Source organism: Desmodus rotundus, chromosome 2 (genome assembly GCF_022682495.2).
Source record: "Desmodus rotundus isolate HL8 chromosome 2, HLdesRot8A.1, whole genome shotgun sequence".
NCBI lineage: Eukaryota > Metazoa > Chordata > Mammalia > Chiroptera > Phyllostomidae > Desmodus > Desmodus rotundus.
Genome location: NC_071388.1, coordinates 108053042 through 108069864, shown reverse-complemented (window position 1 = coordinate 108069864; position 16823 = coordinate 108053042). Strand labels below are relative to the sequence as shown.

Below are 16823 nucleotides of genomic sequence, written 5' to 3'. Positions count from 1 at the left end.
AAGAAAAAACAAATTGACACCTAGATCTTGACCCCCCTAGGTTCCCGCAGCCAGAATCACAGCCTATCTAATACCTGGTGTGTGCTGAGGGAAGGAGATGGTGGAGGCCAAGTGGCACTAAAAGGCTCCTGGGGAAAGAGGTTGGGGCCCTGGTCACTGAGTAGCCTTGGTGGCTCCTCAAGTTGCTCAACTTCCTGGGTGGTAGCTGGGTCTACAAAATGGAGATGGCCACTGAGAGCACCTGCAACCCCAGGACCCAGGCCACACCTACACTGGCTGGGGGATGCAGGATGGTGCGGAAACAGAACAGCTACATTAGACAAAGGGCCCATCAGATTCCCCTACTCAAATCCAAACAGCACCTTTCCTGTCAAAACAAGACATGCCCAGGAATGGTGTCCACAGGTGTGCCTGTCCCCTTGCCCTTGCACCTCTGGTCTATCCAAGGGGGCCGTGTACATGTGTATGTGTATGTGTTGTCAACCCCAAGAAAGAATGGACCTAACAAGGACTCCTTGTGGTTAACTGGGCCCAAATTCATAATCAGAAGTCTCTCACACACTCTGCATTATCAGGTACAAGCTGCAGGCTGAGCCAAGCCTTATAAGAAAGCTCCTAGGATTGAAATTTGACCAATGGGCTGAAGACCTATCCCATTCAATGGGATCTGTGCAACTTCATCCTCACATTTGCATCTTTGCTGACCACTCAGATCAGGACAAGGCCATTTGGGCCACGCTGTGAATATGCATTTTTCATTTGCATGAAAGTGGACCAATCAGGAACCAGGGGTCCCCATGCCCCTCTATATAAGCCAGCCTTCCCTCTGTATTCATGGAACTTTCCTTGTTGTGAACTCTACCACTTGATTTGCTGTCCCTGATCCTTCAGGCCTGTGCTTTCTGTCTCACAGCCGAACTGTCTCACAATTAGCTGTTTTTACTGAGTAAGTATCCCTTTTACCCCACCTCAAATTGGGGATTGCTGTCAGTGTTGAAATTGCTGGGGACAACCTTCGGGCTGTCTGTGTGTATCTACCCTCAGTGTATGTCTTTGCGGGGGTGGGGGTGTCATGGGAGTGGTATATGTGTCTGCCTGAGGGGTCGTGTTCTGTGGGGGTAGTGTGTGTCTATTAGGGGTGGTGCTATGCTCATTGGGGTGGTCTCAGCTGCTGAGTAGTTCCTAAGCAGTTCCTGTGGCTAAAGATCTTAGCCCCTCTCCAGTAGGAAAGGGAGGGGCAGCTGGGCCTCCAAACCCAACAATCTGTCAATGGCCCATCAGTAATTAATCTCTTCAAGCAGGCCTGACACACAACTGGGGAAGGAAGGGATGAAAATGCACGCCTCATGCCAGAGGGGCATGCATACTCCCAGGCCATGTAGGCCCCCTCAATGCCAAGTGTCCCCACAGTCACCTTGTGAGGCCATCCCAAGGATGAGCCTGAGAGGGCCACTGTAGAACCAGCTCCACTCTCTGGAGGAGCACAATCCCTAACCCTGCCAGGGCTCAGGTCCTCCCTTGCTGTGGGAGATTCATCTCCATGTCCAGAGTGGTGAAGAAAAACATGATGGCAGACATAGGCAGAGTACCCAGCATACCCCACTCCCAGGCCTGCTTAAGAAATGTGAGCTGCTATCATTGTTTTAGGTCTCTTCTCCTGGGAGGACAGGAGGGACGAGGGAGCCCTGAGGTCCAGTTGTCTGGAGTCTGGTTTTTCAGTCCTGTGACAGCCTCCTGCAAAGCCTAGTACCAATGCTCCCATATTCTGTGTGGGCAGGGGACTTGAGCCACAGGCTGGCTACAGGTTGCCCCCTATCTGATTCTGCAGCAACAGAAAATCTTCCTGGAAAACACATTTCCCTCACATCCTGGCTAGTCCTGAGGGGGCAGGGATGGCCCAGCCACAGAGTAGAAAATTGCTTAGCTCTTAAAGTAGGCTAACTAGAAGGAACTTCAAATGGGAGGAAATGTTCCAAGGTGCCAACCACTTGTAAATAAAAATGGTACTGCTGACTCCACAGCATGAGCTGCTGCTGAGAGTGTGTGTATGTGTGTTTGTGAGAATGAGTGGATGCTTAGACAGACTTTGGTCAGCTCATGGAGCCCCCAGCCCCTCATACTGTGGGAGGAGGATCTAGTGTTCCTGGGGTCCTCAAGAAGTCCACCCCGGGCCTGAGGCCACTGATTTATAATGGCCTGTGCTTGGTGGTGACAGGGTGTACAGATCACAAACTGGACGAAGGGCTGTGCCATGTGGTCATCCCAGGAGAGGCTGCGGCCACCCCCCAGTAGCCATTGCCTGTTCCCTCTACCCAAGTGGCATGAACAGCCAGTATGGTGTGGGACAGACAGGGCTTGGAGTCCCTTGGTCATCAGATGTGTGCACAAGATGGAGGTGGAGATGCCTGTCCCAACCTTGGGGACATTGTGTGTAGGTTTGAGGCTTGTGACTCTACCCACCGGAGTCTGGCCCCCATGGAATCCTGGGTACCTGTGTAAACCATAGCTGTGTTTGTTCTCAGGGCTGGCCCAAATGGCCTGTTCCTCCACCAGCCCACATGTTGGGAGCCAATGAGCAGTTGGAGACAGCGTGCTGTCCTGTGCCTCCCGTGCCAGAACCACTCAGAGGTGCCAGCTTAGCTAGAAGGCAGAGGGTCAGGCCTTCCAACAGTGCCCACTCGTCCTCTCCCTGAATACAGTAAAGACCCATCAGAATTAATTCCCGCGTCAGCCATCAAGCCAGTGCTGACCCTCGGAACACCTGTCAGTGCCTGGAAACCAGTTGGCAGCACTCAATGGGCTGCTGCCCACTTGACCCCTTACCATGCAGTGTGGCCTCAGTGAGCAGGCTTTCAGCCAGACCTCAGAGAGGTGCAGCAAGGGGAGGCAAGTGTCTGGCTCCAGGCCCCGGGACTTCTTGGCTGGCTCCTGGGCTACAACAGGTACTACTCTTATAGGAAGAACTGAAGGGAAGTATTTAAAAAGTAGTGTTCAATGTTAATCAGCTTAATACCACATGATCTTACCTGTAAGCGGAACCTAATCAATAAAACAAAGAAGCAAGCAAAATATAACCAGACACATTGAAATTAAGAACAATTTGAGAGTAACCAGAAGGGAGGTGGGAAGGGATAATGAGGGGAAAGGGAGAAGGGTTTTTAGGAACATCTATAAAGGACACATGGACAAAACCAAGGGGTTGTGGAAACAGGGGAGGGAGGTGGGTATGGCTGGGGTGGAGGGGGGTAGAGGGAGGTAAATGCAGACAACTGTACTTCAATGATAAACAAACAAACAAACAAACAAATAAAAGTGTTCAGGTCTAGCTCTGAATTTTCCATGGCCCTGAGCTTCCCCTTTGTCACATGTAGGACAGACAGGGATGGCTCCAGGCAACAGATGACCTGGCCCAGGATCTTGGCTGCTTTCTTGAGAGTGCCTTCTCTCGGTAAGTTACTGCTCCTTGGGGCAGGACCAAGGCCCATATGAACATCGCCCCCTTTCTGAGGACTGGTTTCAGAAAGGTAACTGCCAAGTAGCCCCAGGAAGGGGTATGGATAGGTCACAGTTAGGGCTCCAAGTGCCAGGGCTCAAGTCCCAGGTCTGCTGCCTAAGCCATGTGACCTTTGGCAAGTCACCCAACCTCTGACACAGAAGAGCGGAGGAGCTCTCTCACAGTGCACCTACGTATGCCCAGGCCCATTGGTCCCTGCAGGCCAGGGCTGAGTCTCCAGCAGAGGTCAGTGGAGTAGGAGTACAGGGTGCCTCCAGACTGAGGCTAGAGTAAGTTGTGTGCGAAAGGAGTCTGGCCTAATGTTACCTGGAGAATATCAGCATCTGGCCTCACAGATAGAGGGCAGAAATGTCACCAGAGAGTGTCAGGGCCCTTACACTGCTCCCGTGAACTCAAGGAGGCCAACAGCATGACCTGAGGGAAATGCCAAGACTCCTGGGCCCTCCCAACTCCGAACTGTCCATCAGACACAGCTGGGAGCCTTGATAGGGAGGGTGGGCTGGATCCCATGTCAGTGTCTCTCTCAAGGCTGCATGGAGTGAGGGTTCAGTGAAAGCCTGCTAAACAAATTAAAAAGACGCAGAAGGCTCCATGGGAGAGGCCATGCTGGTGTTTCTGTGTTACCTCAGCAGACAACAACATTGAATGGTGCAGTTAGGCTGTGATGACAGCTGACTATGTGGACTGATCCACACTGATGCCTGATCCACCGTGATCAGTGCCCATAGGCAATTGCAGGCATCACGCCCAGACTCTGGGGAACACATTTCCTCCAGAGGAAGTGACCTAGGACAGCTCACATGATGGGCTGGAAAGACAGGGGCACTGTCCAGCAGGAGGTGGCTGGGCAGGAATGCCACCCCACCCTGCTCCCCATTTGGGGCACTCTATGAGGCCTGTGCTAAGACAACTCCATCTGCAGTGCTGGGACTATCCCCACCCCTATGCTAGGCACAACCTCAGGCTACCTCTGGCCTGGCCTGCAGAGGGATATAGTAACCAGACAACCAGGCTCAGGCTGGGCGGGTGAGGAGTGGGCAAGAGGAACTGGAGGGTTCTGCTCAGCCTGCTATGCCAACCAAGGCCCACCTCCCCAGCCAAGGGGTTCCTTGGTCCATGGGGAGCCCTTGCCAACTCAAAATTGCTCTGCCACCCAGAAAGAGCTTCATGGGAAGTCCTGGCTGTCCAGACAGGTGCTGTGGCTTCTGTTTCTCAAGCTTTCTGCGCATCAGACAGTCAAAGTGGGGGCTGCATGAGGCACGAAGGGCCTGTGATATGAAATAAGCCGCAAGATGCCTCAGGCCACCAGGGCCTCCTAAGCATTCATATTCTTGGATTCTGCTGTCCTAATGTGCATTCTGTAAGCCCTGCCTGACACTCCTGGGTCCCCTTTCAACCCACGGCTTGAAGGTAGGGTCTGCTCCTACTCCAGAAGAGCCCCATACCAGTCCCATCACCTGCCTTTCATCCACTTGGCTAAAACCTTTTACTTGAACTGGGCTTTCTGACTGCCTATGCCTGATGGTTTTAAAGCAAGACTCAATAGGCCTCGAACTTTCAGAGTTCAGACAGAAAGCCATCTGGACTTGTGTGAGCAAAACAAACTGCCAGATCTGCCTGCCCAACAGCAGGGAGCAGAGAGGAGGAGGGGCCTGTACCTGGAGCTTCAGTCTCTCTTCTTTGGGATGAGGAACCATAGGGTGCTGCAGTAGGCTGGATGAGAAGGAGGGCTATGGCATCGGTTTGAGGCTGGACATGTGAGCCTTGGTTCTCCAGACAGGGCAGGCACTGGACTCCCATGCTATGGCTCATTTACTCCTTGGCTTTGTGTGTGCCTGGGCAGGATCTCTCCTTACAGGTGACATCAGAAGCCTCCAAATCCTCATGGGAGACTATTTGCTCTGCCTTTCCTCTTCCCACCTGTCCTGATACTCTTGGAGGAGCAACATTCAGACCTAATGACTCTGCTGTTTCCAGCAAGTGGCCATTCATTCGGTTGGGCCTTGGCAGGCATTTGGGGACCTCCCTCCCGGACCCCGGGACAGCTCATCATCAAAGCAGCCACAGTGTCCTCTACAACAGGCAGGCAGTGTAGCTGGCTTGGCACCTAGCTCTCCCCTCCTAGGTGAAGACCCCACCAGCTCTTTGTTACTGGAGAGGGGTTAACAGGAAACCCTGAGGCCCCAGGCCTGGGTGTGAATCCCTGCTCTGCTACATATGACAGTTGGTGACAAGTTATTTAGGCTCTATGAGCCTCAGGTTTTCTCATCTGCACTGTGGAGCCTTTAATAATGAGACAAGAACAAGGAACGCCAGGCACTGAGTGAGCATGACAGTCATTTCGGCTACTCTTTGCTTCCAGATTGACCTTGGGGCAAGCACACCTGCTCACTCCACTCCCCAGAACAGTGCAGGCCCTGTAACTGAGAAACAGCAATGTACTTCACATGACAGCACTTTCCATAAGCGCTTCCTCAGTCAGCAGTGCACTGGCTAGAGGACTTCCTCCTGCTGTTGCAAAGGTTTCCCTGAGAAGAACATGATCCAGGATTTCAGAGAAAATGCCATACTATACCCCAAACCCTGGCCTCCCTGCACTAGGATGATACCCCATCCTTCCTCTTGCTGTGATGATGTAACTGTAAAACCTCAATGGTGGCAAGTCCTCATTTCCTGAATACACTGATGCTCCATAGAAGTGTTTACACATGAACCTTCCAAGCTGATCACTCAAAGGGATGACGCTCACCCATCATGCTCAGACTGCAAACATTGCCCACATTTGTCCCTGAGGCCCTGTAAGCCATCTAATTCCCCATGGACAGTGATTTATGGGCCACCACTCCCAGGCCAGTGAGGGGTAGGGAGGTGGTCTAGAAGCAAATGCTGCAAATATGGGACTGGGGACAAGTGGGGCTGGGTGAGGGTGCATTTTGCTTCTCTCCAAGAGGGGGCAGGAAACTGTCCAGAGGAGGGTCATGCAGGGGCAGCTCTAGGCTATAGTTGTGCAGACGGGGACGGGGGATAGATGACCAGGCACCAGGCTTGAAGCACAGAGACACAGGTAGGTCTCACTCTGGAAAATACCAGCCTGGATTCCCGTTGGGTCAACCAGCCTCATCGGGACCCCAACAAACCAGGGCTGATGAGCGTGAGATGCCAGGCAGGAGGCCTACCCACTTGTCCAGCCTTCTGGGCTTGAACAAGTGCAGCTTTCAGCAGCAGCCACCCTGGGCACTGCTGAGTGCTTCTGAGGAAGGCCCTGGGGATATCCCTGCTATAGGGAGGGTAGCTGGTCAGACGGCTGTCTGCCTACCCACTCAGCCTTCTGGGCCTCTGACTGAGCCCCCGCTATAAGGGGGTCCTAGAAGGGTTCATGTCAGTAGGTCTACTCCCCTCCATCTGTTGCATGTGCACTTTGTGCCACTAGCTGGAGGTCAGGGGTGTGCAGGCCCCCCACCCCTATGGGTGCAAATGCCCAGACCACGTGCAGTGTGGAAGGACAGTGTCTGGCAAGTATATCATCTGCAGAACTTTGTACTAGGGCGTAAAGGGGGACAAACCACCCCTCGGGGGAGAGAGCAGCTCAGAGACACCAACAGTAAGTGGTGGGGAGAAAACCTCAGCAGCCAGTAATCCAACAGGACACCTATCCTGCTCTGTCATAAAAAAATGTGCTAAGACCATGGCTACTGGCCTGGCAAAAATGACACTGTCTGACAGTCCAAATGGTGGGGAATTTCAGGCATGGCATGGGGGCACTGGAGGAGCCAGTCTGGAGAACACTGGTCCTGTCCAGTAGAGCCAAGGATGGGTGGGTTGGAGGATAACCCACCCTCCAACCCACTCTTAGGGAGGAAGTGGTCGGCGGGGGGGCAGCAAGCCTAGTCACTGTCACCAGGTCTGTAAAATACCCCTCCCATCTGCTCTCAAAACAAAGCACAGGAACAAAACGAGATGTGTTTAGACGAACTGGATGTTAAATCCAACACAACTTACATATGCACATCATGGACCAACACAGATAAATCTTAACAACATGGCTGAGTGGAGAAAGCAAGGTGCAGAAGGTCAAGTACAGTCTGATGTGGGCTTTAAGGGGTTCATAACATCCAAACAGTGCTATGTACTGTTTAAGGGGGCACACATGTCTGCAGTGAAAGTTAAACACAGTGTAGACAGTGGGGGTGGAGGTAGGGGTGAGGGGAGGCCTCAGAAAAGTTTCTTTGTGCCCTGTGCTGAGCTCTGAGCCTGCCGTGGGGGTACAAGTATTGGTGACAGAGATCATAGTGATCACCAAGTGAAAATGCGAGCCTGCCCACCTCATATTTGCTGATGTCAGTGGGTAGGTGACCATAGCCCAGGCTGAAGGCAGGCGGGGGTTCAGGAAGGGGAAAAACCACCATATCCCTAGGTTTCTGAAAGGTCTTGGGACTCAGCCAAGCAGCTCCCTCTGTGCACAGCCAGAGTTACCTACATTTTCATCTCTTCCTTCCCTCACTATTGAGCTCCTCTTGGTTGGGTCTTGAGAATTCTGAGAGACAGCTGGGCAAGCTGCTGCTGACACAGGCCACAGAGACCAGGACTGACTTTTATATCTCCACAGGTCATGATTTCAGTGCCCTCTTCATCTGGCCAGAGACTGGGGGCTTTCCAGAGATTTGGGGAGCAAACATGGCAAAGCCCTTATGTTGAGCAGCCATGGACAGGAATGAACAGGGTAGTCCCCAAAGCCACAGCTGGGGTGAGCAGGAGACCCCACAGGTGAGGCATGGCACACCTCAGGTCGTCATGCTGGAAGACCAGTGATGCTGGTAGATTTTGCAGATAACAGTACCCTAGCTACCTGGACTGCAGCTGCTGTAAAGGAAGTGCCCTGCTGGCTGAGCTGACTGATTCAGAGAGGTATCAGGAACTGTACTCCCATTTGGCTCTGAAGGGCCCTTCCATGTCCCCAGAGAAGGAATTTACAGCCTCTTGTTAAAAAGACTCCTCAGTACCAGACAAAATTCCGAATGCCTACCTATGAGGCAGGCACTATCAGCATGCCCATTTTACAGATGGGAAATTGAAGCATATAAGTCACAGAGCTTGTGAGTGACAGAACTGGGATCCTATCCAGCTGGTCTGGCTCTAACCTGACCCTCTCTGCTCCCCCCACCCCCCAACCACTATGGTCAAAGGCTTTTGGAAGGCTCTTGCTCTCCAGTCTGCTGTGGCCTGTTTTCTCCCCAGGCTTCCTTGCTGCTGGGCTGCACCTGGACCACCTCTGTCCTTACTTATTGTGGAGGGTGGACAGAAGTTCCAGGAGCTGACTGCATCCTAAGTCCTCCCACCACTGGCTCTGCTGTGTACATGCAGCCCTTAAGCTGTGCTCAGCCATCAGAGAGCTCCCTACTCTTTCCGAGGCCCCTTGTGAATCAAGCCCTGCCCCTGCCACCACAGCTAGCCTCCTGCAGTGCTGTGGGACGTCACTGATGGCCGGCTTTACAGACAAGACCTGTGTTCCACCTCTGATTGCAGAACTCTAAACGATTACAGCTGGCCACAACTCCAGCAAGACATGAACACAAGCTGGGCTAGAGGAGCCATGAGGTCACAGGTTCCTCTATAGAACCAAATGACAAACTGTACATCCCCATTTCAGAGATGGGGACTGAGGCTCAGAGAGATGGTTTTCCTGTACTCATGAGACCTCTGACTCAGATACAAGGTGAGAGAGGCTGTTCTGGGGACTCCTCTTTCCTCTTCTGGTTTCCAGCTAGGCTGGCTGAGGCCCTAAAGGAACTCTGGGGCTGAGTCTCCACATACCTCAGTCTCCCCTGGAGCCTGAGAGCCCTGTCTACACAGAGAAGACTCCAGACTCTGAGGTGGTTTTGTGAAATTCAGGGCATGTCTGCCCCACAGGCAGACCTTGGTGAGCTGGGGCTCCAGCCCTAGGGTGCTTGGCTTAGTGAATACACACCAACAGCCAGGTGGGTGTGAGGTCTCCAAACACTATGGCCACCCAAGAGCACCTGAAGAGAGGTCCAAGCAGGCCCTGAGGGGTGAGGCCAGGCAAGCTGTATACCCCAAGCTGGCCTGCAGTTGGCCGGGTGCAATTGGTGGCAGTGGAGAGAAAGGCTGCCCAGCCAGGTTTCTGTTCTTCCATCAAAGAAAACAGGCCCCAGGCCCAAGCTGAGGTGGGGGTCTAGCAGCTGAGCAGCCTCCTCCCTTAACCCACTTGGCTGACCCTGACATCTAACAGTGTCCACTGAAGATCAGGCAGACTGGATCCAGCATTTTAACTCTCTTTGGTCTCTGGGTATGTGCACCCCGTATTATTCCAAAATAACTGGCCCTGTAAGCTGGAGACTTGGGACAATGCCCAGGTAAGAACACAGATTAGGCCACAAGTCCCACAGCCAGAAAGTGATAGGCCTGCATTCAGGGGCAGAGTGGACACCAATGCCTGGGCCTTTGTCTGCCCCCTGGAAGAGCCCTTCCCTACTCACACTGTCTCCCTGTCCCCATTGTCCTTTTTTGCTCCCATTTTTCCTCCCTGTGATTGGTTGTGTGTTAGAGGACGTGTCTGGAAACCTAACAGTGGTTCCCAGAACACAACTTCTTTTCTATACTTCTATCCTGCAAAACCCTGTGTGGAGACAGCTTCTATAAGCCACTCAGACGCTACAGGTCATATCTCCTGTCACCACTCACATGCCAGCCTATTTTTGTGGCTGGGTTAACATCTCATCCCCTGTGCCCCAGACAAGCTTGGAAATTTTTCTGTATGTCATCCTCACCCCTGCAAGGAAAGAAAAACACAAATAGACAGCAAAAACTTAACAGAAAGAGAAAAAGCCAACTGAGTTCTGGAAGAGGCAAGAACAGAAGTCCTAAGAGATGAAAACCTTCTTACAAACATGCCTTTTCAGCTGGGAAACAAGGCCACGGTACAGGCCTCAAGGAAAAGGACAGCAAGGGTGCCAATAGGCATCCATGTGGTCCCAAATTCAGTCCCAAAGAGGGTGCTGCTGAGATAGGCACTCAACTACCACACGTGGCAACATGACAGGTGCTGACTCTCTGAAAAGTAATTTCACATTTATATGGAGAGCATTTAAACATCCAGACCATTCAACTCAGGAATTCCACTTCTAGCAATTTTCAAAGGAAATTGAAGCTGTGCAGAATATTTACACACAAGGATGTGACTCCACTGCAGCTGCTACAAGAGTCAGGTAAGCATCTACATCAACACAGAATCAAAGATGGGGTACTAGAGGGCACAGCCCCTGGTGTGTTACATTTTTAATGACATGGGACAATGTTTACGGGGAACTTACATTATGGTTTCAACTATAGAAAAAATGTGTGTGTGAAAAATAGGATGACTTTTCTATTTCAATTCCCATTATCTATCACAATCATTACTTTATGACACAACAAAAAAAGAGGGATATGCAAGAGAAAGACCCAGGGCCCCTTAAGGATAGCAAATACCCCCACCAACCATCTGCCACTCTCCAAGTGTAGCTGCCAAACCTCTCAGACCTCCCACTAAGAAAGAAACCCCTGTTGATGGGGCTTCACTGGTCCTGGGCCCCAGGTCTAGGAGTTGTGCTCACAAGGAGCAGACAAGGCCCCAGACCACAGCCAGTGCCACAACAGTGGTCCAATCCATCTGCACAGCTCCAGGTTTCACAAGTGAAGTGTCTGCAAGTACAGGAAGCACTGGTCTTGCAAGTCCTACAGTGCATTAGGACAACAGGCATTCTAGAGCATGGTAATTTCACAAGCCAGAGAACCATTTAAAAAAACTGTCAGTAAGCCATTTGAAAGTTTGCCTAAAAACAAAGTTTTCATGCATTTACTTAAGAGGTTTTCCTTTCTTTTTTAAAAAAATGAAAATCTAATTCTGAACATCCTGACTTCAGATTCCTTTTATCTCAACCCAAGTCCTCTCTAAGTGACTCAGCCATGATGGCCAGGCCCTGTTCACTGGTCCCAGTCCTGACCCCTAGGTGACATCTGCCCCCTTATAGGCAAATGTGGGTTTGGTCCCTTGATGACAGAGAAGAAAGTGTCTGTGAAGGTAAGGTGGGAACTGCTGTGTGCCACTGAAAAACAGTCACAGAACCACTCTAATCTAACTCTGCCCAAAGGGGTTTGGCCCCTGAATAGCCCTGACTTCTTGAACCTGACTTGTTTGAGGAAAGCCAGCTGAGCACAGCTCCTAGAGAGGCTGCGGGTCCAGGAGGAGAATGTTCTTCTTGGTGCCAACATGCGGGCAGCACACATTTGGCAGCTTGCCAGAGCCAACCAATATGCTATGGAATGACAGGATGCAGAGTGGCCAAGGGCACCTAAGGCAACAGAAGGCTTCCTGGAGTAAGAGGCAGCAGAAAGGAGGCTGAATGGAGAGATGTAGCCTGCAGAGTTGTGGAAGGAGATAAGGGTGAGCTGGGCAGATGGCAGCCCAGGCATATTTTGGGACCTGGAAAGGATTTTGGAATGGTGGAGGGAGGGTGTGTGACCAGAGATGAGGCTGCAGAACTGACAGGGCACGCTACTTCAATGTTAGAGCTTCTAGGTTCTGTGTGCTCTTCAAGGAAGCAGTCTCTGTAGGGCAACATCACAGACACTGGGAGCCCACCAAGGGCTCCAGGGTGGCCCTGCTATAGAAAGGACATGGTTGAACCCAGGCCAGGATCCACAAAGATGGCCCAGAAGCCACATTCAGGTCCCAAATGTCCTTGTTAGTTCCAAGTGGAGCCTATATGATTTCAGGCACATTTCCAGGGCAACCCAGGCAAGACCCTGACAGTGTCTTTTGTCCCATTCAGGCAGATGAAAAGAAGGAGGGTTCTGACCTTAAGGAGCACCACTCCAACCCTACAAGGTGACACAAGAGTGTGGAGTGCGGAGATACTCTAATCAAAGCAGATCTTGGCCAGTCCTTCCTGAGGGGCCTTGTAAGTATTCCTGGCTGATGCCAGCAACTGCGGCAGCCCCCTTGATGGACACAGGATGAAAAAGGGACCTGCTAGTACTTCACTCATACACCTGTTCTTCTCTGCCAAGTCAGAAAGCACTAAGAGCTGCTAGAAGTTTTAAACCATAGTCCAGGAAGACAACGAAAACCTGTCCATCTTTATCTGTCACCTTAACACAGATCCAGCTTAGCAGACTGCACCCTGTGATGAGAGATAGCTGTGAACACTCTCATTTCCTGCACAAAGCCCACCTTTCCTAGGTCTCAAAATACCATAGACACCACCCTGGCCAGGTAGCTCAGTGGGGTAGAGTATCGTCCTATACACCAAAAGGTTGTGGGTCGATCTCCAGTCAGGGCATGCAAGAGGCAATCAATCAATGTTTCCTCTCTCCTCCTCTTCTTCTCTCTTTAAAGTCAATAAATACATTAAAAAAAAATACTGCAGACACTGGTCCCAGGAGCTGGGAGAGGCTCCATGAAAGTGCCCCTCATGACAGAAAGGCATCGTTCAAGCCCTGCAATGTGCTTGCCCCTGAGAGGAGAAAGAAAGGGTCCTCACTCCAGGCCCTGACCTGAATGAAGGGCCTCCGTCAAGACAGCTCTTGGAGCCAGGGCCACCCCTCCTCAGTTCACCAGCCAGGGGGTTGCTCCAATACCCACAGGGAGGAAGGGATCTGGCTTTGCTGGAAAGAGGGCGAGGGTGACATCTGAGACTCATGAAACTAGGCACCACCAACCCCAGACACCCCATGGAGGACAGGGCTTTGCCACCATCCTGAGAGGTATTAGGTCTCTGCACATATGGGAGAACTGCATCCAACCTCCACAGACTAGGGGAACACTTGGCAGGTGACCCTCAGGGCAGGCAGGCTTGTAAACTCACAAAGCCAAGAGACTACCTTGGCCTCTTGAGGAAGCTCATTAAAAAACCCAACCTATCTAGTGCCTGGAACAGAAATGAAGGAAGGAGGAAAAGATGAGTGAAGGTAAAGTTCTGTCACCTGCCTGGCAGCACAGACAACTCCCAGAGTGGACAACAGAACAAGGGCCTCCAGATCACCTTGGAAGCCCCTCCTCCACCAGGCCTGCTTCTGCTGAGCTCAGCAACTTCCGGGCTGGGAGGGGGTGGGGTTTGGCAGCCCACTGCAGCAAGAGGCATCTGGTGGACCAAGCAGACCATACGGCATTCATTTTCCTTTTTTTGTTACACACAGGTGGGGACACTGAGACTCACTTGGTGCAGCACAGGGGTAGGTTTGGGTAGGGAGTGCAGCAATAAGCTGCATCTGATCCTCCCACTTCTGTCTGTGAGGGAGGCTGATCTCCTGTTCTGATGACAAACTCCAGAACAGAGTCCAGGGGCCCTTCACCCTGGTAACCCCAAGGGAAAATCAACCTCTGCCCTGGTTGCAAACTAGGGCCAAAGCCATATCTACTGGGCCAGCTTGATTCAGGCCTCATGGCAGCCTCCAGAGCAGATTCTGCACTCTTTCTAAGGGGGTTCTCCAGAGCTAATTCCTTCTGGAAGACAGGATGGTGTCAGTCCCCATCCCTCCTTCCTGCAAGCAGTGTGGTACCCACCTGGGCCTATCTAGGTTGGACACTGTCCAGTTCCAAGGGCCTACTGTGGATAAGCAGCTGCAAGCCTCCAGGCCAAGCTCAGTCTAGCACAGCTAGGCTGAATCATGCGGGCGGGTGCTGGGGATGGAGGTGTGGGTGTCATGCCAGGAAAAGTGCATCTCTGCAGAGCAGGACAAGTGTGGACAGGAAACAATGCTTCAGGGGCCCTGGATAAGCTGATCTGGAAGCTCTGCGGCTTTTAGAGACCAGGAATATTATTCCTCCAGTAGAGAGCTGCTTTTTTTTTTTGTAGGAAGCAACATAGCCAATGGAAAGTGGGAAGAACCCTCACAACCTCCACCAGCTCTAAGGTCCCAAGTTCCTGACAGTTGGAAAAGGACAAGGGCTGAGCAGGAAGAGAGCAATGTATGGGCATTGCTCAGCTCCAGACTGGTCAGATGCCTAACTTTCATTTTCCAAACTCACCAGAGACCCTGAACCTTCCTGACACAGAATGTGGATGAATGAGACTACACGGGCCACACAGCTCCCCACCTCAGCCAGTCTGCAAATGAAGTCCTAAGGCCAATACAAACTGTAAACAAAAAGCATGCACCTTCAGAAGAAAGCCCCACAAAGTACCAACACCAACAGGAGGAGAAAAATCCCAACTTTCACTCCCAGAAACCCCGCATTGCCCTAGGTTTCTGGCTACAAAGTGCTTCCCAGGAGAGCCGTCCCCCACACAGGTCAGCCCTTATGTCCCCAACCTCTACAGAAATGGGGGGCTCCCAGGGAAGGTGTCTGGCTGCACCTGTCCCAGCCCAGCCCAGCTCCCCCAACAGAGCTGTTGGTCCACTTTTGTTTCTTTTTCAGAGCAAGTTCACACCTGGTTCTGGCACAGTAGCACAGCCTCCCGCACTCGTCGAGGCCACACTGGGGCCTTTGTTCTGATTGCACACGCAGGAGCCAACACCCTTGCCTGGCAGCGTCTCCCCAACCCCCTCAAGACAGGATGGGGGCTCCAAAGGTGCAAGGAGAAAGGCACACCACTTCCCCACTTCGGTTGGGTATGAGACCCGCGCAAGACAGGGAACACACCAGGTGGGCTACACACACTGGAACCTATTTTCCTGCCGGACGTCCCAAGGCCAGCCTGGGCTTATTACTGGGGCAGGCTCCATTTTATACCGGCGCGCGATGACCCGGTGGAAGCCCAGGTACCGAACAGCCAGGCGGGAGACGGGAAAAGCAGAGGCAGGAGGGGAGAGCGAAATTAGTGGCTGGGGGGCCTGAGGACCTGGCACAAGGGAGATGATCCAGCGGGGCTGGGGCGAGTGGGGTCACCACAGGGCAGGAATGGAGGGCAGGGGGGCAGAGCGGGCCTAAGACAGCCCATGGAGCCGCCGCAAACTGGGCCACGAGCTTGGTCCCGACCGCCTGCGTAGCTGGCTGGCCTCACCTGTGCGTGGGCAGCGCGGCGGGGTCGCGGCGGTCCAGCACGCCAGGCACGCAGTTAGTGAGCTCCGTCCAGTCGGCATGCAGCCCACAGCTCCAACCCGTAGAGAAGCGAGAGAAGAGCCAGGTTTCGCGGCGGTTGGGCCGGTAGCAGGTGCACTTCTTCTGGCCCGGCCGGCAGTCGCAGGGCACCTCCAGGCGCACGTTCTGCACGAGGTGGCGGCCGAAGGTGGTACCGCCCGTCTTCTGTATGTGCAGGAAGACGATCACGTCGTCGCCCTTCATGTCGAAGCGCAGCGAACGTTCCAGTTCGCGCACGGGGAAGTAGTACTTCTTTTCGTAGTGCGGGTCGGGCGTGGGGAAGAGGTCCAGATCGTCGGGAGGCCCGCGGCCGCCGGGCGCGCCCAGGCTCAGCCCCGGGCCTGCGTACTGGTACAGGATGAGCATGAAGCACACCGAGCCCGCCACCACCAGCACGAACTTGCTGGCGCGCTCAACCATGGTCCCGCCGCCGGCGCGCCGCCGTCGTCGCATGTGTCACCATCGCCAGCGACAGAGCGCGGGGCCTGCGAGGGCGGGGGGCGCGGAAGCAGCTACCTCAGCCGCCGCCCGCTTTCTGGCCCAGCCTAGCTACTGGGTGCCAGGCCGCCTGCAGAGTCTCGTTCCCTGGTTCTGTGCAGCGCCATGACTGTTTTCCGCTAGTCACGGCTCCTCAGACCCCCGGGGCCCACGCCAGGCTGGGCCGGGGCTGGACTCCTGCCCGGCCTCAGCCCGCAACCCAGTGGGCAGCCGTTCTGTGCCGCGCGGAGACTGCGCAGTCCAGCGCACGGCCGCGGCTCCGCAGCCCGCCTGCCCCGCCCTTAGCCCGCCCCCGCTGCGCCTCTTGCCGTCACCGCCCGCGCTGGTCCTTGGCTCCACCCCCAGAGCTCAATGGGCAGCTGGCGCAGGCTCTGCGCCTAGACCTACTCTGGCCGTAGGGGTAGACCTCTCCGAGGCGGGATGCTAGCGACTGGGAACCGATTCCCGTGCGCAGAGGCGCGGGGAACGACTGGGGGACGTGGAGCCGGGGAGCGGCGGCCCTTCTAGGCGGGAGGGTGCCCCTGGACCTGGGTCCTACTCTCCTACGGACCTCAGCTGGGGGGTGAAAGATCTCCTGCCCCACTTCTACGGAGGGGGCATTTAACCTACACTCAGGGGACTGTAAAGATGTAAAAGACAGAAGGCCGGTTGAACTTGGAGGGACCTTTGGGCGGTGGGGATGAAAAGCACCGCGCTAGCTGGGCGGCAGGCTAGGGCTAAGGAGAGAAGGGA

General features: G+C 53.6%; 1 protein-coding gene across 1 annotated transcript in view; it reads right to left on the bottom strand.

Moving 5' to 3' along the window:
• Positions 1-16357, bottom strand: part of HS6ST1 (heparan sulfate 6-O-sulfotransferase 1) — a 67608-nt gene extending 51251 nt beyond the window's left edge. Inside the window, exon 1 of the mRNA XM_024569774.4 lies at positions 15517-16357. Within this exon, the coding sequence (XP_024425542.1) occupies positions 15517-16046 (530 nt within the window). The 5' untranslated portion in view covers positions 16047-16357. The remainder of the gene's footprint in view (positions 1-15516) is intronic.
• Positions 16358-16823: the final 466 nt, after the last annotated feature.